Source organism: Brachyistius frenatus, unplaced genomic scaffold (genome assembly GCF_029030835.1).
Source record: "Brachyistius frenatus isolate BFR_SWC_R1_liver_20210118 unplaced genomic scaffold, ASM2903083v1 Contig_2, whole genome shotgun sequence".
Lineage (NCBI taxonomy): Eukaryota > Metazoa > Chordata > Actinopteri > Embiotocidae > Brachyistius > Brachyistius frenatus.
Window position 1 is genome coordinate 10,635,957 of NW_027210601.1, and position 27,162 is coordinate 10,663,118.

At 41.0% G+C, this 27,162-nt stretch overlaps 1 protein-coding gene across 1 annotated transcript in view; it reads left to right on the plus strand.

The window, feature by feature from the left end:
* adgrb2 (adhesion G protein-coupled receptor B2) overlaps positions 1–27,162 on the plus strand; it is a 215,354-nt gene that overhangs the window by 140,298 nt on the left and 47,894 nt on the right. Inside the window, exons 16-17 of the mRNA XM_069699156.1 lie at positions 841–884; positions 17,458–17,584. Of these exons, the coding sequence (XP_069555257.1) occupies positions 841–884; positions 17,458–17,584 (171 nt within the window). The remainder of the gene's footprint in view (positions 1–840; positions 885–17,457; positions 17,585–27,162) is intronic.

Genomic DNA, 27,162 nt, shown 5'->3' on the forward strand with positions numbered 1-27,162 from the left:
GTCGAAAAGGGCGCAGACGATCCATTTAAAACTAATCAATGCAGAGATCACTGAAGATCACCAGTGGAACAGGTTGTGATGAGTCAGTTAAAAATATCGATCCCCTCATTGATTCACTGATAGAGTCATAGCGAGTCTTCCTTCGCCACCATGCGCCAGTGATCTTTGATTACCACATGATTCACCTGCCGTTTGACCCCCAACGATTGGCTTTTAGCTCCAGCGAGTTGGTGGATTAAGAGCGAGCTGACAGCAAATCACCAGGGTTTAGTCCCCTGCGGGGAATAGCCTGATATTGTTTTTTAAAATGATTTTAACATGTTTTTGACTTTTAGTCATGTGAGCTCCTACACACTATGAAAGGACCACTGCTTTACTTCTTATACTTAAATATAGTTCCCTGCTTCATAGTTGTTTAAATGTACCTTCCTACTTTCCTCTGTGTTTGTATCGAAGTAAAGGATTTGAAAGCTTTTTCACTACAAGATGTTTATGACCCCAACAGGTATGCGTATTACTGTCCATGAAATAGCTTTTTTCTTTTTGTCTCTATACGGCTCTCAATTCATAGCTTACACACCTTTTCTCTTTCTGCAGCAGCTATTTGCCGCTCTGTCCTCTGACAATGACTCTTTCTCCATCTTTCCCTCCCGCCGTCTGTTTCCATCCTTCTCTTTCATTGTCTGTTTACCTCTCTCCATCGCCCATTCAGCATCGCTCTTTCCCTTCTGGCAACGAGCTCTTCTGTCTTCCCCATGCCTCCTTCTCTCACGCATACTCTCGACTGGCAATAACACCTTATCTTCTCTTCCCTCTTCCCCCCTCCCCTCTATCTTGCAGGGTACATCAGATCCTCAGTGCGTTGTCTGGGACTATGGCAATTTGTAAGTTACTCTGAATAATTCTGATACTCGTGTGCATGTTGTGTGTGTGCACAGTGCAGAAATGGTTGTGTGTGTGTGTGTGTGTGTGTGTGTGTGTGTGTGTGTGTGTGTGTGTGTGTGTGTGTGTGTGTGTGTGTGTGTGTGTGTGTGTGTGTGTGTGTGTGTGTGTGTGTGTGTGTGTGTGTGTGTGTGTGTGTGTGTGTGTGTACTCATGCGCACTCAGATTCATTTTATTAATGAACTGAGAACAGTCTAATGAAGTTTTCTGTGTTAGTGTTAATTAAATTCATCAACGAGAACAAACACCATTCTCTCTCTGTGCCGTTAAGAGTTCAAAAGTAACATCACTCAGGACTCCTCTGTGGAGCAGCGTTTCCTTTGTTGTCCTCCTTTCTTCCCGTGTTTACCTTTTCTGGCAGTTTAATTTGCTTTATTCCATTCTGAACATTCAGTTTAATTTGGACAGTTACATCAGTATCTTGAAGTGTTTGTTTTTACCGAATACTTTTCTCTCCTTTGGAGGTCACAGACTATTTGATATTCTGTATTGTGGACCAGCTAGTGAACTGTATAATATAAACCAGCACAATTGATCATACTGCTATAGCCATTAACCCACATAGTGGTTCGACTTTGTGCCAATAACAAAGTCAAACTTGTTCTGAACCATGAAACCAGGCTTTGGTTCCAGGTCATTGCCTCATTGCACTAATTATTGAAAACCACTATCTGTCAATGTCTCATTTCTACCAGTCCTGGTAAAACTGACAATATTCAATCACGAGTAAATATAAATGCTGCCTAGAGAATTTTTCCGACCAGTATAATGTGACAGCTTTACACTGCACCAAAATCATAGGGAGTACCCTTAATGGTGTGAGATCAGTGTGGTTAATATTACATACAAAATACTAAACATGTTGTTAGGTTTTCGGCATTAAATAATTATTTCAGTAATATTTTTTAGAAAAGAAACTAAAGCTCCATTTCGATGGAAACTTGCCAAATCAACAAAATACAATGAGAATGCTTTCTTTTTGCTCAAAATACCATTCTGGTATCACGCCAAAGCGTGTAACACACCCGTCAGTCCGCTAGAGGGTACCGTGTCAGTGAAAAGTATCTGAACGTGTGACCATAGTGGAAGAGGAAAGTCATGTGACAAAGAATGATCAAGTTTGATTACAAACGGGGTTGGTTCATTAAACAACAGGTTTATGAGTGATTAAGAAAGCAAAAGTTGGCATGAATTTATTCTAAGTTACGTATGGAACATAACATATTTAACTTACATTAAGCCATGTTAAGTCATTTATGTTGTGTATTTTATTTATCCCTAACAATGATTTTAATCCAGACCCTAACCACATAGTTTTGGTGCCGAACCCTAATCAATTAGTTCGGATGCCTAAACTTGACCAAATTGCGACTGACGTTCAAATCAAATAGATTCTGATTTTGTTTTCTTCAATCTAACCTCAATTCTTCAACCTAACCTCCTATGGGAAGGTGACACCGACACGGTGTCTTCTGGTGGACTGATGTCTGTAGTGTATGCTGATACTGAGGTGAATTGTCACATTTACTTGATTTTCTTAAGCCGGATAGTTCATTTTTCACATTGGAAACAGCAGTTGATGCAACAATTTTTACTCATGGTCTACTTACTAGCTTTTAACCTCATTACATGGTTTTCATCAGCGGATAAAGTTCAAACTCTCCGTTATGCCGGGCACTTTTAGGACCTTTCTCCCCGGTGGCTTAAAGGTTGAGGTTGACAGTTCACTCATCCACAGTTCCATGACAGAGCAAACTTAATATAGTGATAAAGATCCAGAAAGTACACATTTTATCATGCTGGCATTCGTTTTCCTTCAAAATGAATTTGCTAATGTAGATGAGTTGTGAATAAACATCATATTTAGGAGCAAAATTTAACATGACGCTTTGACATAGCAAAGGGCTTTGATATGAAGTGAACTCCACGTTTAATGTGACAACAAGACGGATGATAGAAAAATTCTGGTCAGCTCGACTTCCCCCCTCGAGATCACATTAGTTCATCCAGTTCTGGAGGAGTCCTCTCCAGTGACCAAAACACACAATGGGAGTGTAGGTTTGCAGGGAGAGGAGAAGACATTACAACTTATCAAACTACCCCTTCTCCATCAAGGTAGGGAGGAACAATTCTCGGCAAAGTCAATTAACTAGCGGGCAGATTACAGCTGCAATCAAATTAAATTTGCAGACATGACGAGGGCAGAGAGCCAAACAGAATATAAAGTTGCGAGGTGGCAGCGATGTTTATCAGCCAGACATACCCAAACTGTGAGGAATGTGGAAAACATCCAAATGTTGTTTGCCAGGGGTTAGATAACGTGTCTGCAGACATACAGAGAGGAGGACACATCCTGACCAAGACCGAGGTTAATGTGACACATGCTGGCGTGCAAGACATTTAGTGTTTAATTAAAGTTAGTTTGCTGTATGATTGGTTTTGATATCTTGTAGAAAGAAAATACCAAAAGTAAAAAAGAAAGAATGTTCCAACTACAATCAGTGAAGTTAGCTGGGCGATTCAGCAAGTGTCTGCCTTTTTTATGCTCATGTAAGCTATTCTTGCTTTCCTAAATTGACATGAATAGGCTGTTCATGAGAACTGAGGGTTGTTTACATTTTGAGCTAATGCACAGATTTAAATGCAGTATTGTAAACAGCCTTAGGTCATCACAACATCCTGCTCAGCTGCTTTTAGAGAAGAGGGAAAGGTGTGAGGCAGCAAATTGGTGCATTTCACTCAAAAGAAGCCATGAATTACATGTGAACTCACAAACGTGTAAACCATGTAGGGTGCATATGGAAAGGAATGGACAGGCACCTGCATAGCGACCAAAATATGCATATACTGAACAGTATTGGTACTCCAGTCCTCCTTCATTTGTCTGTCCGTGCCGGGCAGCAGATACAGCAGACTGTAGCTGGGCACGAGATGATATGGACAGAGAACATGTTGTACCAAGCAGCTGTTTGTTAGCTGAAGGATATCACCTCTCTCAACCTGGCTGTCTCTCTGACTGAGCCACAGGCTTCGAGTTTGAGCAGGAGGCAGACAAGAGGTGGCGAGTGCAGAGATAGCAGGGTGGCAGATGCGGCAGCAGCAGCAGTAGCTGAACCAGATAGGGACGGAAAAGAAGTTGAGCTCAGAGATGGAGACTGCCTCTCTGTGACCTGCCTGTGGAGCCCACATTTAATGCTCACAGATGCATCCCCATGCAAAACCCAGATTATGCTCTTTGTGTGTATCTTTTCCTCTTTAATTGTCATACCGTGTGCATTGGTAATGTAAGATTACTTGGATTTAGGGATCACACAGAGGCTCAAATCTGTAAAGACTGTTATTATGTCCATCACAATTGTCTGTGTGCAGGTTTTGTCTATTTAGAAATCAGCAAGCAGTTTCAGTGGCCATTTGCTCTCTCTGTCTCTCTGTCTCTTTCTTTCTCTCTCTTTTTTTCTTTCTTTCTTACTTTCTTTCACTTTCTCTTTCTCTTTCTCTTTCTCTTCCTCTCTCTCTCTCTCTCTCTCTCTCTCTCTCTCTCTCTCTCTCTCTCTCTCTCTCTCTCTCTCTCTCTCTCTCTCTCTCTCTCTCTCGTGCTCTCTCTATCTCAGCTGGCTAAGTTGGCCAACAGTTTGTGGCACTCACAGTTCATCTCAGTATTTATGTGTGAGTGTTTATTTATTTATTTAGCCCCTAACAGGCCCATATGTCGGCACCATCTGCCCACCCAAATCATCGAGCTCGCCATCCCTCCCTGTCATCCCCCATGCGCATGTCCCCACAACCAACTCCCAACCTGTTTTCATTTGCCTGAGTAGATGCCGTCGCATTTAACCCGTTTAAAAGTTACACAAAACAGTGGGAGCTCAGTTTAACAAATGCAAAAGTGGCTATTGGCGGTATACACAGAGTTGAGATGAAAGTCAATACTGACAAGACCATCTTTATGTTGTCAGATTTGTCTACCTTGAATCTTCACCTGGTAATTTCTGACTCGCTCTTTTTCCTTCTCTGTTGTCTCTCACTATGTCTCTCTCTCTCTCTTCCACTGGAATGATGATGTGTGTTCAGGTTGTCTTTGCTCTGCTTGCTGACCTTGCCTCTGGCATTTACTTTGACCCTCACTCGGCCTCTGAGTGTGGGATATCTGGCTAAACCCCCTCTGACGCACACAGACACACACATCCTCTCTCTACCCCTTATTTGTGCAGCTTGTATCACATATCTCCTGCATTATAGATTACTGTGGCCCTGTTAGGATTTTCTGGCATCTTTAAAATGTACTTACCTTTACATTCTATCCATGCATCTATTAGCTCTACCTGCTTAGAGGTTGACGCGGGGCTGGAGCCTGTCCCAGCTGACATTGGGAAAATGGCAGAGTAAACCCTTAACAGGTCGCCAGCCCATCAGAGAGCAACTTCCGTTCCATTTTTAATAAGCAACTCGCTATCATACAAATGACAAAGCTGAAATAACTACGCATCACAGGCAGTCAACTGAGCAATCTCATTTAAAAGCAAGCTTAAAAATATAACCCAGTAGTGACAGATAAATGTAATATACACTTTAGATGGATGGATGACAGCCAGTTTGGGAAGGGCTGAGGGTCATTTAATCCTGTTTCTAATCCCCACGGTCTCTAGCTTGATCTGGGATCAGTGGTTAAAGACCCAGGCACCCCACGTTACCCCCCACCGCCCATCACTGCCGTAGAGTAATAAAGACCTGGTGGGCAGCGCAAGTCGCTCTAACATCTTCAATCTGACACGGTAGATTGAGGTCTGGCTTTGGGCTCAGACTGATCTGGCACAACTATCAGCTGTGGCAGCGGCAGGTCTCAACCCTAAATGAAGTAAAAAGTCAAAGGCATATTCCGAGCGCTGCCAAAAAACTAGCTGGGCACAAATCTGGCCAAAATGTAATCGCATTTATTTTTACAAAATGGCACGGCGGCGAGTTGTGACCTTAGCCAAGTGTGTGACACTTTTAATTATCATATTGGCAGCTGTGTGGCCAGTCAACTACCAACTATTACTCTCCTGTGAAATGAAACAAACAAGTGAATGAATGAAGGAATTAATAAATGAATGGTGGTCCCTCTTGGATCCAACACTTGATTTCCAAAGTCTGTTATGGCTTTTATTAAAAGACTACTACCTCAGCTTAACAGTGCACCTCTATAACCCTGTCAGACTCACAGACAACTTTTAAAAAGTCTTCTTTTATTGTGAACACCTAGTGCCTGCATTACCCTCAATACAACTTTCTCACATATGCTAAATACAGTGTAACACAGGGCCTTAGTGATCCTCTAATATGACAATTTATGAAGGTGTTTTTCTGTATTTGTGTTAGATCCTGTCCGTAGTGTGTACCTCAGCTGCAGCCCCAATGCATGCTGGGAAAGGCTACACCTCTGCAGTCTAAAGCAGGATGAGAAAGCATAGAAAATGAATTTGATAGACAGTAAAAATAGAATGAAATTGGTAGCTATCCCTGAGAAGATGGAATTATTTAGCTGTAAATATATATAGGCTCTACATAAATCTACATGTTTTTGTCTATACAAGGTAACAGTCTAACATTTTACAGCATGTCATAGCTAATAATACAGTGCCAATAATCAGTCAATTACACAGGGGATCTGCCTATGTCTGTTTTTGGATCTGAGCAGAAGCAACAGTTAACAGTTAACATTATATATTTTTGAAATTGTACAAAAAAAGAAGAAGTTTGTACGCAATTCTTTTTAATGACTCCTCTAAAAATGCATCACTTCAGAACATTTCACATATGCATATTGGTTTTCACCCTTTATTGCAGACAAACACTTAAGCCGCAACACATGCACACAAACACACACACACACACACACACACACACACACACACACACACACACACACACACACACACACACACACACACACACACACACACACACACACACACACACACACACACACACACACACACACACACACACACACACACACACACACACACACACACACTTAACAGCGTAGCCACCAGGAGGAGAGGGGGTGGATGGCTGATACGGCTTGCTCCACTTTTCCATCTGACAGAGCAGAAGGGATCAAGACTGTGTCAAACAGCGAGTCAGCACGGCAAGAGGGAGTCGGCCAGTAGTAGGGCTTATCTGGGCTCTGTCTCCATTGGGCGATACAGACGTGGTCAGGCTCCCAGCTCGTGTTCCCCTGCTATCACTGAAATCCTTCACGTGGTAGCTTCAGTTATCTGTGCATACATCTCAGGGGCTGGTTGAGGACAGTCAGGTTCAGGCTACTTTTGATGCCTTTAAGAAGCTTTTCTTTGTCAAAATCAAGTATGTACATGTCTTTAGCTTTGGTTTATTTCTGCTACTGGACTGCTTGGATATATGTGGGTGGCTTTTACGGAGGTAAACATTCTGCTGTTTAACATGGGTGAATAAGTTATGTAAAGCAAGGTAGGGTTGTTTATTCTGAGGTCGGTCACTTATTTTACTTAATACGTTATTGTTATTGACTGCATCATCATGTGACCTGCGGGGGTGGCATGGAGCACTGTATCTAACTGTACATACAGAGATAACCTTTAGAACTGGTGCTTTCTCCTCTGGGCATCATCTTAGATGAAGATGATGTCAGACATTTCTAGAGTTTAGTATTTAAGATTTAGATTAGAATTGGTGAAAAAGAAAGACCCGCTCTTTGCCGACTGTTGGAATACATTGCCTCTTCACTGCTGGACCTGCAGAGCTCAAGAACAACCGGGTAAGTAACTTCTATACCCCCCTTTATGTCTATGGGAGGTCATGTAGTTGCTGTTGTGTTAAGATGTCCCAACAATTTTGCATTGCAAATACTCGCTCACAGGATCTTATGTGTAACCTTCTGTCAAGTACAGTATTTGCCTTCTGTTTATCTTGTTGACTCTCATATTATCCTCTTTACTCTTGTGTCGCTGGAAGTAGGCTGAGAGAGCACTGTGTTAGTGCTTCATGAGCACATGGAGAGTTGTTCCTTTGGCCTTACAAGTCCTCTTTAAGCCCTTTTTAAGCTCTATGTCAAGATGTTTAGAACATGTCCAGTTGCACAGCCTGTCACATTTTCCTTATGACACATTGTATGAAAACCTAGTTGCAAATATGTCCCCCCCTACAAAAAAAAAAAAAAAAAAAAAAAATGCAAGCTCTCTACAGTCAGGATTTATAATTCATTTTCTAGAGGAGCCACTTTCTTCATAGCTACAGTGTGAGGCATGTCCATGTTAACAGAACGCAGGCAGGCAGAACGGCAGACCATTTACGGCTGAAACCAAAACCTGTATCACTGCTTTTCCTGTCCGCTTGCACACGAGGAAGAAAGATAATCCTGGGAAAGAGGCTTATAAATTAGCCCAGGGCGATGCCAGCGAGCAGCAGATTGGGACACTGGAGGTCACTGACAAAGCATCCTCCTCACACGAGAATCAGGGAAGAAGCGGAAAGGACGGTTTTGTGTGACAACCTCACATGACTTGAGCCATGAGAAAGACAAGTAGGATTAGGCAAGGACAGTAGATTTGTGCCTAATAAAGACCTATTCAAATGTTCTTGTTATAGTGTGCAAATGCTGTGAACTGCCTTTGCACCATCCTATAGATCTATTTCTTATTCATATCTCTTGCCTTGTGATAGCTACTTCATTTTTTTTCCCCCCCGTTGATCAAGTCAAAGAAGTGATGCGTGCATCAGAAGAGATGCCTAATTATTGTTATTCTCTGACTCATTACATAACACATGGGACTCGCATTGATAAATACTTCAGTTACCTCGGTAGAGATGACATTCAGAAACATAAGTTTGTTCAGTCTTGCACATAAACATCACAAGCTTCATATGATCTCAGGGCATGTTTCAGGGAAAGCTTTATTCCTTCAGATGGAATATCTGGGTCAAATACATGTATGCATTAAGACACACGCGCACACACAACAACTCAAGGCCTACATTGTGGTATAAATATGTGATGATCAGTCCTGTGTAATAGGTGTTATGTACTGTACAGGGTTGACTAGATCCAGATGATTTGTGTCATGTGACGATTTGCTTCAGTGCGCTCTAGCTGTATTGAGCGGAAAAGGCCAGCGCAGTATGTATATACTGCCTCTGGTAAGTGTGCACTCTGGCTCCCTGGTCGTCATAGATGTGATGTCTGACCAGAATTGATGCCATCAGCCAGAAGAGACCATCTCTTCACATTTTCCCTTCCTTCATTTCAGTGGCTTCAATCCTGATTGACACTAAACCCCAGGCATCACGACGCAGTCGCTATACAGTAAACTGTATGTTGACGAGACAAATAACCCACAGCACGTCCTTTGAATGTGAAAAACTTAAAATGTTGGAACAATCAGACACATCCAGAAAGTGTAGTCCAATGGTAACAAGAAAAAAAAAAGATTTCTCTTCAGCACTTTGACCAGACAAATATACCTCACACACATGGTCATTGACAATGTCATTGACAAAGGGATGAAATTATCCTTAGACACTTAATACATTTATAATTATATTTGAAATGTAAACTAACTACATTTATTAATAGAAATATATTTTTGTCACAATTACAAATCTGAGCTTCAGGGAATTCGGGGAAAGAAAGGTATTACCGTAACCAGGTTATAATCTATTGATGTCGGAGTTGACATGGTTACAGAACGCTGGCCACCAGGTTGACCCTAGCCTTTTGTTCTCCTGGTAAAATACAGGAAGATAATGAAAACATGATTACAAAATTGCAGTTCATGACATGTCGGCACAGAGACTTTAGAGGTCATTCCTGACATGTTATGTATATTAAGAACCTCAACTTAAGCACCTTGTAGAAGTAATTCCCGTATTGGGAGACAAGGGAAACAGATATTTTTTCTCAGTAATTAGAGGCGCAGATGTGATGACTTTTCTGTTAAGTAATAATATTGATGATGGCTTTTTACCCAAGTATGCCACGACAGTGTGATGCAAATCCAGGACCTTGAAATTGTACATTAACTATCAACCTGTAATCAATAACAGCAAGCATGGATCACAGCAGGTACAGACAGAGTTTAGTATAAAGTGTAGAAACTAAAGAAAATAACCATTATACCCATGCACGCCAATAAATGAGCACATACTTGATTGAGCAGGCATGTTGTTATTATTGCCTTTAGGTGTCATTGGTACTGATGTGCTATGATGACTTTTAACACATTGGTCTCACTGGATCAATGTCTTCTTGAGGCCATTCACCTCCATGATCCTTAAAATCCTTGTGTACTTCCACAGACGCTCTCCTTCCTACTAGTCCCACTGTCTGTGACTCATTAGCTGTCTGTCGCCGCTGTGTATCACCAACTCGCACTCTTGCCTTTGATGACAGCACTCCCTCTTCCCTTCAAAAATGGCATGAAAACACTGGGTTTCACAGTATCTGTGGCAATTTTGTCACTGACTTCACAACAAATCATGCCCTGAATATTAAACCTGGTCCTACCGTCTTCTAAAGACTTTAGAGCAATTTCATTTGAAAGTATTCCTCTTGTAACAATGACAAAAGTCTGTGATTTACATGCTGCTTATTTCCATCTGTGCGTAAAATTCTTTTGTCATCCCCCAATGCTTCCCTCATCTCTACATTTTATTGCTGTTTGTCTTCTCCTGTGCATATTTTTAGTTTGGTGTAGTATCCTTGCTTGTCTGTGCTTTTTGACCACTGATGACAGAAGATATTTTGCACCGTTTGCCAGACATAAGCAGTGGGAGGTGGCGCAATTAACACGGGGCATGCAATTTACTAATATCAAGTAATAGTGGACTAAACTATTTTTTGTGACTACAATCATCCCCGACATCAGTTTTGACAGCATTTGCCAGCAGCTAAAATTAGCTGATTATGCTAATCCTTATTAAATCAATGACGGCTGTGTAGAACAACATTTTCTCATGTAAAACTGGTTTAAATGCATTGCAGTAACTGTATGTTAAATGTTACTTATTGCTTAAAATAAAATATAAGAGCAAGTGAATTTGAACACATTACAGCGCAAAGTCTGAATATTATCAGACTTAATGTGCATTTTGTTCTGTATTCTCTGTGCTTTTCCTTTCAATTAGGATCTCTCTTGTAAAAAGCTAAATACTTTTTCAACATATTAGACAAGCAAATATTTGATCCCCTTAAAAAAAACATGCGGAAAAGCAAAAAAAAGCTTTTTTCAAAAGCTTATCGAACAAACATATCAAGAGATCTAATATTCTTCTGTGGAAAGAGTAAGTACACATTTGGTCTCACCGGCTAGTATTCCTCCCATCAGCAAAAGTAACTTCTTAAAGAAAAAAACGCCCTTAAGAATTTACTTTTGCTAACATAAAATGTAACATAATGCCAAGATCTTAAGAGCTCTCCAAAAAGGGGTTGTGGAAGACAAGGAGTCTGTCAAGAGATTTTAAAACGATCTCCAAATTATAAATATGGAAATAAATCAATCCAATGTGAGTAAAATCCTCCACAAGTGGTGCAGATTTCAAAGGACTGCCAATTTGTCCAGTACTGACCTCACCAGAAAATTCAGCCATTTTGTCATCTATTAATTCTGCATTCTCCCAAGACATGGTGAAATTTGAAATGGTATTCAAATCTGGGCTTCGACTAGACTAGGCAGTCCATGCAACAACAACAACAAAAATCCATTATACAAATTGTACATATTTGACCAGTCTTTGCAAAATGTCCTTGTGAAATATTTGATGTATTTTTTCCACAACCCTTTTTTGGAGAGCTCTTAAGATCTTGGCATGATGACACCACATTTTAATAGCAAAGAGAACACCAAATCCAGGATGTCAGAGGTTTCAATAAGACAGGCTCCACATGTCACTCTTTATGGAGGGTCTTATCATTGGCACCAAATCTAGAACTCCGAATTAGAATTTTATGAATTTGAAGGTGTGATAAATGTTGGGGTTTACATACTTTTTCCATGTGGCTCATCTGTTTTTTTTCTTTTAAATTCAAATAATGAAAATAAGTTAAAAATGACAGTTTTATGTATCATTTGTCTCAGTATACCACTTTTATCTGTAGCCACAGTTTCAAAGAGGATCAAATGTTTCCTTGTTCAAACATGTCAAAAAAGTAAACATTTTATATGGGATGTACTTATCATTTTTTGTACATGACTCTAAAAGGTTACTTTGACTGAAAGACACGGGAAACGTCATTAATCGTGTGTCTGTATGTGAGGCAGATGGAGGGAAGCTTTATAAGTGGCTTTACTTGCATACAGCAGAAAGCGCTGCACTAAGCCTTCCAGTTTTAGGAATTCAAAGCATGTTTAACCTTTTTTTCATTTCCTTTTTCCTTCTTAACAGGGGTCAATTGGTTTTCATAGCCCTGCCCTTTTAGTCAAGAGTTGGTGCCAATTTATTCTCAGTAGACATAAAAGGTCAATTTACGTTGTTGTTTGGGAAGTATTTTTCCAAGCCCCAACAACATTCTACCAGCAATTAGTGAGCATATTGAAAAGCATTTTAAAATGTTCCTGCCGCCGGAGGTGCTTTTACCTTTCTAGTAAATTATTTCGACAACTACAAGATTGATTGACTTAAACTTGTTGTGTGTTCTCATGAAGTTTGTGACCCCCCCCCCCTTACTTTTGCACAAATTTGCTTTTTTGCGTGAAATATCTCAACTCCAATCGTTTGTAAACATATTTAGGTACCCCGCAGTATTAAATCGATAATGGAGTAGGTGATCTCTAATCCTTTGGATTATGACCACACACCCTTTGGCTTCATATGTACTTTGTGTTTGACCCTAACAGCCACATTTCAGACCATGTTCAAAGATGATGAACACGGAGAATGAAAGAACAGTGTGTGCCGATGACAGCATTAATCTCAAAATAGCACATTGCCTGCGTGCAGCCTTACAGAGGCACTTCCCTGCCGTACACACTCTCAGTCTTGTTGAGTTATATGTGTTGGGTTTTGGCTCAGGTGGTTCAGAGTACCCTGTGTAATCACCATGTGCAATGAGGGATAACTACTTGTCAAAATGAGTCCAACTCTCACATTCATTTAAAACACTTTATTCTTTGTCGGAGTCAAGACCAAACAACAGATCTGTTGATTATCGCAATGCTAGCAATCTGTATATTTACACATCTCACAGTTGTTATATATAATGCCAGGTTGACAACTTTGCTGTATACATTTGGGAGCCATAGTATGAAAACCAACCATACTGATACGTAGACCTGTTTGTACATCTGGTACCTGTTTTCTGTGATAAGAAGAGTCGACAGCAGCTTCGGCTTCACTCAAATACTTGAAAAAAAATAGTCAATTAAAAGCCGTGTCCTTTTAATCTTTCCTCACCAGCTAAGCCTGGATGATAATGCTTCTATGAGCCCAGCGGGAGCCACAGCAGTATCCCTAACCAATGTAGATCCGCAATAAAAAAAAAAAAAAAAAAAGATCAGGCAACTTTGTGGGTGACATAAAATGAAACAAAAGTCAAAGCTTTCTTTTTTTTCTTTTTTTAACCGAAAGGCATAAAATCTAGCTGAAGTAGATGATGGCCAGCAGTCAATTAAGCTTGAAATTCAGCAGAGGAAACAAAGCGTTCACAGATATGGTGCATTTGTGCGTGTGAGCTGGTGTTATCTTCGGCGACTCCCTGCTGGGAGCTGTCAGACAGTTTCTCATTACATCAACTTCCTCTTTGCTTCCAGGCTGGCGTATAGAGTACTTAATATGTATATTTGTGTCTGTGTTGCATGTCATGCAGACCGCTTGCGACAGTAAATGAAAGGCTTGAAGGCTCTCACTGGAATGTGCAAACCTACATGCATAAGTCAGTCAGGACTTTCCTCTATCTGCAACACACAATCATTAATGCACGTGTCGTCCATACGGCCGTGTTTTACTTGTGTGAGCAGAACCTTTTGCAACTACTTTACTTGACATCTCTTGGGCGTTCACATACAAGGCACATACGTTTTTAATTCATGTATGCATATAACCTATCGTAAATAAATCCTCCGTTGGATCAAGATGTGCATATTTTCTTCAATAAGAAATGTAAATCAAACACTGAAAAATACCGCACTAAATTTACACATTTCAGAGGATTTCCTCAAGAAAGGTAACAAGTGCACATATTTCTTTTTCTCACGCTCCCCTTGTCTTTTTCATCCATCTCTCTCTCTCTCTCTCTCTCTCTCTCTGACACGCACAGAAAAACACACAAAGCCTCGCACCATGTTGCTACCTGTCAAGCTGTCTCAAAGCTTCACTGCTGTGACTCGTTTTCCAATCTTCACTCTTTGAAGTGTCACTGTGCAGATGATGATCATCAGAGAATTGTACTCGCATCTCATTACTGGCATTATAAATTGAGGGTGTATGTTTTTTTTGCCGTATGTGTGTGTGTGTGTGTGTGTGTGTGTGTGTGTGTGTGTGTGTGTGTGTGTGTGTGTGTGTGTGTGTGTGTGTGTGTGTGTGTGTGTGTTTGTGCGCGCATTCCATCATGTTCAAATGTGCTTTTGAAAGTCAATGTTGATACATTCTTGTCATTTAGAGTCACACTGATCATGTCTGAGTGGCCTGTCACCGCAGAAGCATATTTAGTCTTGAGTGATGTGTTTGCACTATACTGAGGTGAATGCGTTGTCATTGACATGTGATCCACTTACTTTTTTTTTTTTTTTACTGTTTGCTTTATTTGATTGACAGCAGCTGAAACTGCAAAACAACTGCATGTTTCTTTACATTACTAGTAAAGATACAGAAAAACAATTGTTAATTTGATTTAGTTGTAGTCATATTGATTTTTCATGAAGAGAGATGTTCTATTGACATAAGGCTCTTTTTGGGTCTAACCTTCAAAATAAAAGCATGCTTTTAATTGATATATATAAATCCTACTGTTGCGTCTATTAATAAAGTTCTGAGTGAAATTGCTAAGATATATTGTGCACTACAGAGCAGTAGGTGCCTATAACTACAACATAAGGAGCATACAGTTAACAATAGTTGGAAAAGTTTGAAATGTGTGTGAACAAAAGCACACTATTATGTGTTGAGTGTGTAGTTTGTGTCACACATATACTATAATGTGTGAAATGTTCACTTGGTTGATCTCCCCATATTACTGGCAGTAGTATATATTTCATTTGGAGGAATTGACTACTCGTACAATAGGGCAACTTGAGCTGTTTTCCATATATTGTTTTATTTTATTTATTTAAGATAAAATAAGTAATACACAGGAGAAGGGTATGTTGGAGTTCTTTTTTTTAGATATTAAACTTTCTGTCGGTTATTTCTCCAAAGGCTGGATAAAATCCGATGTGCTCCTAAAGATGCCATAAATATAACAAGAATCGGGCCAGTTTATAATTTTTCATAAAGTGAAACTTTTTCCAAAGCCCTCCCTTGAGATTAAAATGGTGCTCAGATACACCGTTTTGACAGTCAAAGCCCACATTTTTAGTGTATGGAGTGATTCGAAGATTGCAAATTTTATGCAAATCCTTATATAGTGAAGTCCTTATAAACAACACCATTTATATCAACATTTATCTCCCCATCCGCTGCTGAGGGTACTCATTGCTATTAACTTGGGGTGAAGGTAATTAAGTTCTCCAACAAAGCTTTAGGGGCGGAAGAATCGTGTACACGGTACCATCTACAGTATGATTGCATTTCATCTTTTCTGCTCCATCAATGTTTACAGAAGAAAAAACAAAATGAACAAGCACAAGCTGTATTTTGTTTATTTCGTGTCCCGTTTTTAAATGTTGTCATTTTCAGTTTGCAGCATAAATGTGATTCTTTTTATTGGTGCCAACTGTTTATTGCCATGATGTAGAGTACATTGTGTTTCCTCTCACACAGATCAGACTCACCAGATATGTTTTCATTACCTTAAATCAAAGATTAACCCTGTAGGGAAGCATTTCTTGTAAACACTCTCGTCCCTCCCCAAGATCTCCCTGCTCCCATGTTAAACACCCACACACTGAAATCAGCAGCTTCTGCAGTAATGCAGCAACAGTGACATAAGTCATCTGTAACTTCCAATGGATAATTTCCTTTTTTTGTTTCATGCGGGGCTGAAGGCAGCCGGGCTTGAAATCAAACCCGGATCTCTTGTGGTTAGGATGTCGTGCCTGTGTGCTACCTGTTCATCTCCAAAATTCCTTTTTGCCCTGCAAAAAAAACTTTTAAGGGATATTTGTCAGATCAGCTGCTTCGCTGCGGCGATCAGAAAAGTCTTTGTTCGCTAAATGCTGAAGAGTATTAAGTTTTATTTATTGAAATGTTTTAAACAGCTTTTAATAAACCCTTCTTACATTTAGAAAATGTGACTTCCTATATTGAGTTTTTCACTGTAATATAAAAGAATTGGACTAAAAAAAAAAAAAAAAACTACAGTTAAACTCCGATTCGGTTACCTCAGCTAATGGGTTTTATCGGGACCCTTTACACCTATTTCAAACCAATGAAAAGAGCACAGAGAGGATCAAAAGAAACACAGAAATCACTAAAACACTGCGAGAAGTTGAGGGTCAGCAATCAGTTAAATATTTCTTGACGCCTCTTTTGCGTTGAAGTTAACCTTCTTGACCTCGTCAGCATATCTCTGTAGCTGCTCTTATGTCTCCCATTATGCCTCAACCTGTCTCTGGTGACTGGAATAGAAGTATATGCGGGGTTAAACATGAGGTTAATGTGCAGTGTGAACTGCCGGGGTAATTAGTTCAGTTAGAACCTTATTGATCAACCTCTGCACTCAACCTTCTATTGGAAGCGTTTAAAACGAAGTGAAAGGTATGAAGCTGGGATGGAAAATAAAGGGAAGAGGATAGAGATGCAGAGCAATGAAGTGTATAAGGTTTCATTGTACGGGATTCTGGGCGCTCGCTTCTCCAGTAACGTGTTGAGTGTCAAAGCAATTGACCATTGAGTACCGCATAACCTCCCATCCGCTATTCAAGCCACATTGTTGTTTTTTTTTGCCAACTGTTTGCTAATGCAACCTTATTCATTCTTCCTCAAGGCTTTTGGACTGTTAGGGTATTCTTCCAAGTGAAGGGAGATGGTCTGGAGAGAAGAAAAGACGTGAAAGGGAGTGTTTAGGGTACTGAAACATGGAAAAGAAGGAGTGGGGTGGCATTGGTTTTCTAATTGCAACGGAGTAACAGAGCCTGCCGGCGTGCGTGCGTGCTGATCTCTGAATGTTAAACCTACAAAGTGAATGAGTGATCTCGGTGAACTTGATGGTGAAACTCTGTGTCCCTCTCTGACTGCTCCTTTCAGCTGGAGCTTCCTATAAGGTGTTTATAATCATGTGAGAGTTTTTGTTGTTGTTGTTGTTTTTATTTCTCTCGAAGTCACTGTTTATGTCCCCTGTGACACCCCCCGCCCCTTCACCCCCACCCCACCCTCTCTCCTCTCCTCTCCTCTCTCCACCTCAAGGGAAACTGGCGCGGAAAACTGGGGCACAGAAGGCTGCCAAACGCTCCCGTCAACCACTGTCCACACCAAATGCCTGTGCAGCAGGATATCCACCTACGCCGTGTTAGCGCAGCAAGCTAAAGACCTGGTGAGTCACCAATGCATAGTGCTCTGTGGCACTTGTGTGTGGGGGGGAGGGGGGCGGGGGGGGTATCAACAGGGAACTACTACCAGGGGCCAGGTCAGTGAGCTGATGAGTTTCAGTATTAATTAAGCTGGTATCCCCTGTCAGATGGATTTTTTTTTTACTGCAAAATACAGCAGCCTCTTAAGGCTGTCATTTGTTGTCTTTATTGCTTTATTGAGACTATGCATGGTGGATGCTGATGTGGCTGGCATAGCGTGAGGTGTCTTACTTTATAACGAGCATCTTTTCTTGCATGGGTACGGCTCTAGCCTGAACGCTGAGGTCAATTTCAGATTTCGTCACGATACTGCGTAAGATGCTATTTTGATCTTTGCTTGTCTAAATATATGTTGATTGGCTGTCACTCCACGCATTATGGAACATTTTTTGGAGCTGCAATTCGGTAAAGGTCCGGTTTCATTCAGCGAGCTTCTCCCATGTGATTCGGGAGAGAAGAATAAGGAATATCTTATTGTGTCTGTGTGTGATTTTTGCCTGCAGCACATAACCTGCGCTTCTATATATAGTTCAAGGGGCTTGCAGTGTGTGTTTGACATGATTGAAAAAAAGGTTTTTAGCAGTTGTGGGTAATGCCTGTTCTGATACCTTGACCCATTCTCCTGTGTTGCACTAATGGTCATCCAAATACCTCACAGCTCTTAGTTCAGCTTCCTCCCAGAGCCATCTTCCTCATCAAAAAGACCCTCATTCATTTAACACCTTTATTTCACATTTTCTTCCACACACACACCTAATCCAGTTTATTATTTACACCCACCGTCTTGCTTCCCATTCTTCTTCTTAGCCATGTTTTCCCCTGATGTCTCTCATGGGTTTTCCTTCTCTTGCTCCTTAGCAGCCTACTTTTGTCACATCCTTTCCACTTCTTTTCACCTTGTTAACACTTTCAGCTTTTGTTCTCACTTTACGCTACAGCTCTTTGATTGCTGTGGTCACAGAATGCTCCGTTTAGCTCCGGCTGTTAATTTGCCTCCACGCTTACTTGCACGTAATGCCCGCGAGGACAGCGATTACATTAAATAATCAGGCGGTGTAAGGAGATGAGGTTTGGCTACATTTTGTTGTCACACTTTAAAATCTAGGGGATTTATTTATTTATTTTTTTTCTTTTTAATTTCCTCTCTCTTAATGGTTAGTTTAGAAAATTGAGCCAGCAAAGCTGATCCCCGGTAAGTGCTGGAAGGTAACTCCATGTGTCACAGAAATGGAAAGTGATTGTGAGGAATGAAGGATTTTGGGGGAGGAAAATGTTCAACCAAAATGAAAAGGCAGGCTGGTCTCAGCTGGCGGTGAGCTGAGAGGGAGACAGAGACAGACAGATGGAAAGTGGTGAATGTTGTCTGCGTTGTAGTAATGCATTAACTACGAGTGTCGATGTGATAAAGAGCTTTACGCTTACGTGCACATCTATCCCTGAGTAACCTTTGCAGAGTAAAACATTGCTTCTGTATCGCACTCACTGGTGCTGTGAATTTTCTTTTTCAAATAGCAGCTGTTTTCCACGAGTAGGCTCTCTATCACTTGTAAACTGTACCATACTTTATCTGTACACGACGACATTGCAGGCAAAGTTAGCGACTAGCAGGCGAACACAGTGGAGCATTTATGTCCATAGAATCTCCACAGAATTCTACCTTTGACTTTTTAATTGAAGAAACTTTCATTTTCCAAGCGTTGCAATTGTTCAGTATTTATAGATGATTAAATCAAGAATGTTTCACGCTCATCCAAACTGTGAAAATGGTTCAACTGTGAGTCACTTACAGCTGTCTGTTGAGAAAATCAAGTAAGCCAAGATGGGGAAGAATAAGGTCATTCAACTTCACAACTCTATGATGGTTATTTGTGATTATAGAGAGCAGAAACACAAGCTTGTTTTACTTATTTGATTTAATTTTCAAGAAGCATTCTCTCTCTTTCAGTTAAGTTTGATCGGTTTGGAAATACTGCAGTGGTTTCAGGTGACAGAGTGAGGCTACATGACTGCAGCATTAAAGGTTCTAAAATGTTTTCGATATTGTGAAGTACTGTCTGGTTTCCTACCTTATTTAAAGCATTTCACTGTAAAACGGCTGGATGGAGCCTTCCAAGTAACAGCTGTCTTGAACTTTTGCTTGGAAGGACCAAGTCATTCAATCCATCCAAACATGGTTAGGCTAAATTGACACTGCCTTAATGTTTAGATGACCTGCCTATAAAGAAAGTAGATGATAAAATATAATCTCACTGTAAATCGTATAAACATTCAATCATCAGTTGGCTTGTACGACTACAGATCTCTGTACCATATGGTCTTATTTTATTCCCCTCTTCTCGGCCCCCCTGCAGTCTTAGGATGGTCATAATAAGGTGATGGCCTTCATGTGAGTAACTGTGGTTATTCATTGTTTTGTCCTTCAAAGCTTAAATTACTTCACAGGGGCCTGGAACCCATTACAGAACTCGGGGAAACATTAATTCCCATAATATGGAAAAATACAATGGCTCTGACCTACAAGCTGAACGGGTCATTCTAGGTGCTGTTTCTAGTTCCTGTGACGCCTCTTCCACCCGAACGGTATTGACTTTTCCCTCGTCACGCAGCAAGCAGGTCGGCCGCGTTGAGTGAAAGAGGGCTAGGAGGGAAAATACATTGACTTGTGTGGCATTTGTGACATCGGTGGAGAGTGTTGGAGTCATTAGCGATTCCTCATTCAGCGCCCCAGTACCACCATTAGACCCAGTGCAGAGGACCCGAAGGTATGGGTCAGTGTTTTTGTGTCAATGGCTTCAGTCGGAAGCTGTTGTGGCTGGTGCTGAGTGCACTTTGTAGCTCTAGGGTGCTCCAGAGTTAGCTTTTTACTCCAGCAGAGATTGGATTGTGTAAAAGAAGAGGGAGATACAAATGGAATTTGGCAAAAGATATATATCTATAAAAAAAAAAAAAAAAACAATATCCAGACATGCAAACCCAGGCAGCCATCGACATGGGTATGGATGTAAAAACACTTTCACACGCAAGCATGCATGCATACAAGTCTGCAGACACACACACACACACACACACACACACACACACACACACACACACACACACACACACACACACACACACACACACACACACACACACACACACACACACACACACACACACACACACACACACACACACACACACACACTCAGACGCTGTGTCCAGCCTGTGTGGCTGTTGGAGCAGAGCTGAGTATCAGCAGCCCAGCTCTGACAGCTTATCCTGGGCCACGGCGCTAGGGACAAGGGAGGCTGAGGATTAACCTCCATGTTTAATAGAAAAGGGAGGGAGGAGGGAGGGGTGAAAGAGATGGAGGGATTTAGAAGCAGTGGTGCCATTACAGGCCGTTTACAGTGGAGCGAGGGATAGCGAGTTAATCCTGTTTACTTTCTATAGCCTCTGAGATTTCCGTGTGTGTGTGTTTTCCTGCTGCACGTTGCTTGAGTGTCTATAGAGAGACCTTCACTATCAGACTCAAGTCAGAGGTTTTCACTTTAGAGAAAACTGATGAGCAAGAGAGGGAGGGAGAAAAGGAGGAGTTGATTGAGTGAGGTCATGAAGCAATATAATAGACCGAGCCACTTAATTCCTAAAATGACTGCAGTGGGGATACAATCCCCACAGATATGTGTGGACTCATTGGCTCCACAGTGCTCATAGGGGTCATGGGATTTGGAGTTGAAGGAGGTATTGGCTTTGTAAAAGTCTGTTTAACATTTGGTGGAGTCAATAAAGTGACTTCTACCTCTTTGCTTCAGTTTTGTCAGCACATTGAGTGCCATCCAAATCGCATTGACGTGGGAAATAATTACAGCTTCCGAGTGCCCCTCTTTTCATAACTTCAGTGGGATTCATGGCTCGTGCTTGCCTAAGCAGGTAACCAGAAATGTGTAGCGGAAGGGTCAGTGGTTCAAACAGCACCTGAGACCTTGATTCAGTCAGCGTAGTTGAGTTCACAAACACCTTGAATAAAAGGAGAAAAACAACCACAGCCGACATGGAGAAAGGAAAAGGGGTTTTCTATAATATATTTATAATCCAATTACTGTATCAAAGTCATTTTCTCAATAGAACACGATCGGAAATGATGTCTTTCTCCTGTAAAGGAGTTCTCGCTGCTACTTTTGCCTGCCACACCAACTGCTTTTAGGCCAAATCATTCTCAAAATGATTGGCTCTACTTTAGATGAATTGAGTCTGTTTCATTGGCTATCATTAGTGCCTAAGGCACCTAATCAGAATGGAAATATTTCAGAGCTGGGTCTATCATTTAGACTGTTAATGGCCACCGTGCCGGATTTGACTGTGGAAGGATGATAGGGATGACTGAGGCACTGCGAGATGGCAGCTCATTTTTTAACTTATTATAACCGGACACAATGTTTAAAAAGGAAGCAAGGCCAGTGTGAGATGAAGCAAGACCACAAGGTTAGAGTATGCAAATATGTTGCTCTTGTCAACTGTAATTAAAGGATGAGAGTGACTAACATTTATGAGGGACTCGGAGCGAAATTGTTTTGGAACCTTTGAATATTTTGTGGCATTAATTGAAGGCTAGCTAAATGACAGCTGTGTTGACTTGATAATTAGAGTTGAGAAATTGAGTGGAAAGTGTGTCCCTCTCAACAGTGTTGTACGAGGTGAAGATGTGATGGATGCGTGTGTTTTGACCGACTTTATTTTCTATTCTTTTATGTGAATTACAAAATGTCTGTGACACATGGCAGATAAGATTATAACCTCCTACAATTTGATCCTTTGTGAACCCACAAGCCCTCTTACAGTGTACCTACGACTAGTCCACAGCAGGTGTCTCCAGCCTTCTTTCCTTCAACATCTACTTTGACAAAATGAAAGTGTCTGAGAGCTGCTCATGTTTAGTAACATTTATTCACATAGTTGATCTCCACCCAAACTAGCTGAATAATCTTGTGTACAATAACAAATTGATACTCACCACACACATACCTAAACAGTTACTGTGGGAGACACAGCATTCGTAAAGAAATAGCACATCTTGGTGTTACTGATTTTGAATTTGCACGTTATGTTGAAGGCCTTTGTATTCTGGCTGATGTTCTACATTTTGCATCAACAAGCAATGTAAGTCTCCAACAGGATGCAACAAAAAAAGCTACAAGTAAGGATAATGCCAGAACGTGATAGGAAGACTTCACTTTTCATGTCAGCCTGTCAGCCCTCCAGGTTGTAACAAACTGAAGGAGATGGTTTGTCTCGGGGCCTCTGAAGTCAGAGCGTGTCAAGTTGAACCCTCGAGGGTTTTGTGAATTGATTCAATTGAAGCGTTTCACAGGTACTATTTACCTGGCAGCAAAACAGGCAACCGAATTGCTGGATTGCCAGTTTAGCGAGATGTCGACTTTAACGTCCCTGCAGTGGCACATCCCTCCTCTGTGTAGTGTGTTTGTATGTACCTGTGAGAGGACAAAAGGAGCAAATGACTGAAAATGTCACCTCTTCCAGAATTATTCAGCATTTCACAAGGGGCATAGCATTTCTGTAGCTTACAAGGGACGATGAGACACGCTGTAAAAAATGCCATACTATGAGAGGTGATGAATACTCACAGATTTACACATATTGAGTATTCAGAGCCTCAGCTTGGCCTTGCCAGAAAACCGGCAATATTGTTTGTGTTCAAATGCATAAAGTGACCTTCAGGATGCTTGCCTTTTCCTGACAAGGTCCTCCTGAGGCCATGCCCATCATTATTGTTGTTACTCTACCCTCTGAAGACCTCTTTGAGAAGGACTGAATGGATGGCTTAAAAAGCATGTGTCTTTTACATGCTGTTTGCATCCCATTTTCCACCTACATTAAAACATTTGTCACCTACATTTAAAAATGTTTCCCTAAATTTAAACCTGAATTGAGTGATTTGGTTTTTTTGGCCACTTTGGGGCAGCAGAAACAAACTACAAATGCAACATTAAGTACTCATGTATAAAGTTGATGAGCAAGAAACATGTTTCTTAATTACACATCCAGCATTCATTTGTAGTCATGTTCACAGCTCCTGAAAATTTGACATCCAGTACTCAGTCCCCTTTTTGCTCTGATTTGCTCTCTGACAACTCCAGAGGAAAATCCACTACGTAGCTTTTTGGCGCCGTCTGTCATTTGGTGCCGGTATAAAAATGGGGATTTGTAAAACCTTCTTTCTGAAAACAGCTGCATGTTCAATCTGTATTCTGTACAACATTGTTAAGAAGAGGGGGGCTGAACTTCAACAGTTTATTTATGGGCAAAAACAAAGAGCGGGAAGCTGTTAAAAGACCCAGTAGAGCTGAAAACAACTTCAGAGGCTATAATTACTTGTGGTAGAAGCAAATTATTTCACATATACAAAGTCATTAGACCAGATGTTTATATAGAACTATTGATTACGGCAGCTTAAATTGTCGTTGGTGTGTGACGAAATACCTGCAAAATGAATCACGTTCCCTTCAACCTCTGTTGATTTGTGTGTTTTTTGTGCTTGTTACCAAATGTTTACATGCTAAATTAAGATGAAGTGAATGTGAAAATTAAACACATTATACATTCCAAACATCAACATGTTAGCACTGTCTTTATAAGCTTTTTAGCTGCCTATTTTAGCAATTACCGATCTGTGATCAGCAATGTGTGAGCTATCTTCAACCTCAACAAGACATTTTAGCTGCCTGATGTAACCAAACCTGAAAACAATAATGATAATAATAATAATAATAATAATAATAATAATGCTTATACAAACCTTTCATACAATAAATCAGCTCAACGTGATTTAAAGCATGACCATTAAATGCTGTAAGTGCGTCACAAAAAAACAGATATTAGGAAACATATCATCTCATTAAATGCTCTGATGAACAGTAATAAATGCCCTTTGTCAAGCAATGACGTGAGACCAATGCTACATTTTTGGTATGAGAACATATTTCAAGGATTAACAAAAAAGTCTTTAAAAGTATACAGCAGACTTTTCTGGATTTATGAGACAACCTATAGACAAACAGCCAACAGAAGATGGGACCATAAGACAGGTCACAAACCTGCTGCATGAGTGGAGATAAATACACAGAAGGATACACACACTCAGTGCAAGTTCTCTAGTAGCCCTCATATCAAGGATGCATTTTTAAGAAGTGCAGCATTGTGTAATCTCAGCACGTCCTTGCAATAGACAAGGTGATGAAAGAGTTAATGGAAAAGAAGCAGAGAGGTACCGGTGGACGTGGAGAGAGAGAGAGAGAAGAAAGGGAGCCGCTGGTGTGCAAGAAGTAAAAAGGGGGAGTGGAGGACCAGTGTGGGAGGGACAGAGGGAGTGTGTGTGTGTGTGTGTGTGGGGGCGGGGGGGGGGGGGGGGGCAGGATAGGTAGGAGTGGAGGGTGGAGGAGTGTCAGTGAGAGGAGATAAGTAGGTTAAACTTCCTGAGCTGAAAATAGCCATCTTCTCCATCACATGGTAGCCAAGCTGCCCAGGGGAGCCTGGCCATATACAGCACAGCCTCCGTACGCTCTTTCTAATCTGTACTCTCTCTGTCTGTGTTTTTCTCCCGTTTTCACACACATGCTGTGAACCCACCAAAACTCCACACACATCTCCTCCAACTGCGACGAGGTATCACTATAAGTATCTATTTGGGGCAGGGCATGTGTGTGACGACACTGAAAGCCTCGGGCCTGATCTGTCATGTTTGTGTGGGCGTTTCCTCTTTTCGTTCCCTCCTTTGTAGCATCATTCCACATTATGAAATGAGACACTTAATCTCATTACACACACACACACACACACACACACACACACACACACACACACACACACACACACACACACACACACACACACACACACACACACACACACACACACACACACACACACACACACACACACACAACCTACCCATGCCAATTGTGAATCCGCTATTAGACAAATTGACACTATGAAGTGCTGAGGGACAATTTGTGGATGTATATTGAGTACATTACAAGTAGGAGTATAATTCATTGTATTACCTATTAGGAAAAGAGACAGAGAGAAAAGGAAATGCAATAGGCTTGTAAAATGTGTGGATGTGTGTGTGATTGTCATTCCACATTCATCCCCCATGTTAGATCTGTCAGACCTCAAAAAAACACAAATGCCTGTATATCCTTTGACCTTCCTCTGTACATAAAATCAAACACAATGAGCCTCTGTTGTCTCTCCCTCCCCTCCCAAGCCTTCCTTTTTTCCTGAAGCAGATGCTTGTCATATGCCCTCTTTCTCTTTTTTGCGGGTCTCTCCTTTCTTATGAGGCGGTTTTGATTATGTTTCACCTCCATTCTCCTCCCAGCGTGTTTGTGCGTGTGTGCCGTATTGGTATGCCAGCCTATTCGGCTTTCCTCTGGAGAAATTGGCTTGCTTTGATGGGCCAGGGAAAACCACTAAAAGGGAAGCTTTGACTTTCGTTTTTTTTCTCCCTCTCTATTTTTTTTCCACCCTCCTACTCTTTGCTTTTGCTTACTTGTCCTTAACTCTTCCCACTCCATCCCTCTCTCCAAATTTTCTCTCCTGCTCAGTCTTTTCATGTTGAATTCTTTATTCCTCTCTGAAGGTATAAAGAAGTCCTCTTTCTGGCTTCTGTCCTCTGCATTCAGCTCATCTTGAAAACACATACACACACATATTCACGCAGCTTAAACACTTAGTTTCAATTACTGAGCACATCTGCCTGGACATGCCTTTGTGCGCGAGTATGTACTTTATTTACAGCAAGAGACACCTTGCACAGTGTGTGCGTACAGTGATAAATCTTTGGGATGAAAGGGAAGGCTATCCACGGTGGGAGGTAAATTGAAGTAAATTGTGTGATTGAGAACTTAAAAGCGGGCCAAACATCAAGCCCATTTGGGACGCGGCGGGGTGTGTGCGTTCCATGCAGCTTCGTTTGTCTGTTCCTCATCCTTTCAAAGGCACACCTCGAGAGCAGTGGTGCGCTGTACATCATGACCTAAATTGCTTAATTAAGCGCTATGGTCCCATGCTTTTACCCTTGTACACATGAAATCGCAAAATGGGTGTAAAGGGTTGCACAGCGGGTGCAGATGAAACATTTCCTGTAAACCCTGTAACCACTGGACATTCTCTTCCTTGGCACTCGGCCATTTGTCTCTCGTCTTCATGTGTCAGTCATAGTAAATAACAGTTAATTGAGACTACAATTATAATTATAAGGTGTTTAAGTAACCGTGTAGAATTTCCAAAGGTGGCAGCGTAGTGGTGAAGATAGTTTCTGCGCTAAATGGAACTTTCAAAGTAAGTATGTGTCATTATCCAGCTCCATTTACAGTAACAGACTCTTGTAATTCTAATTAAAGGTAATTGCATGTAATTAGCAGCTGCTACCAAAGTGATTACAACTAAGGTTGTGTAAGAGTTAATAAATACTGCTAGTGCAAACCATGAAATCTATCTATCTATCTATCTATCTATCTATCTATCTATCTATCTA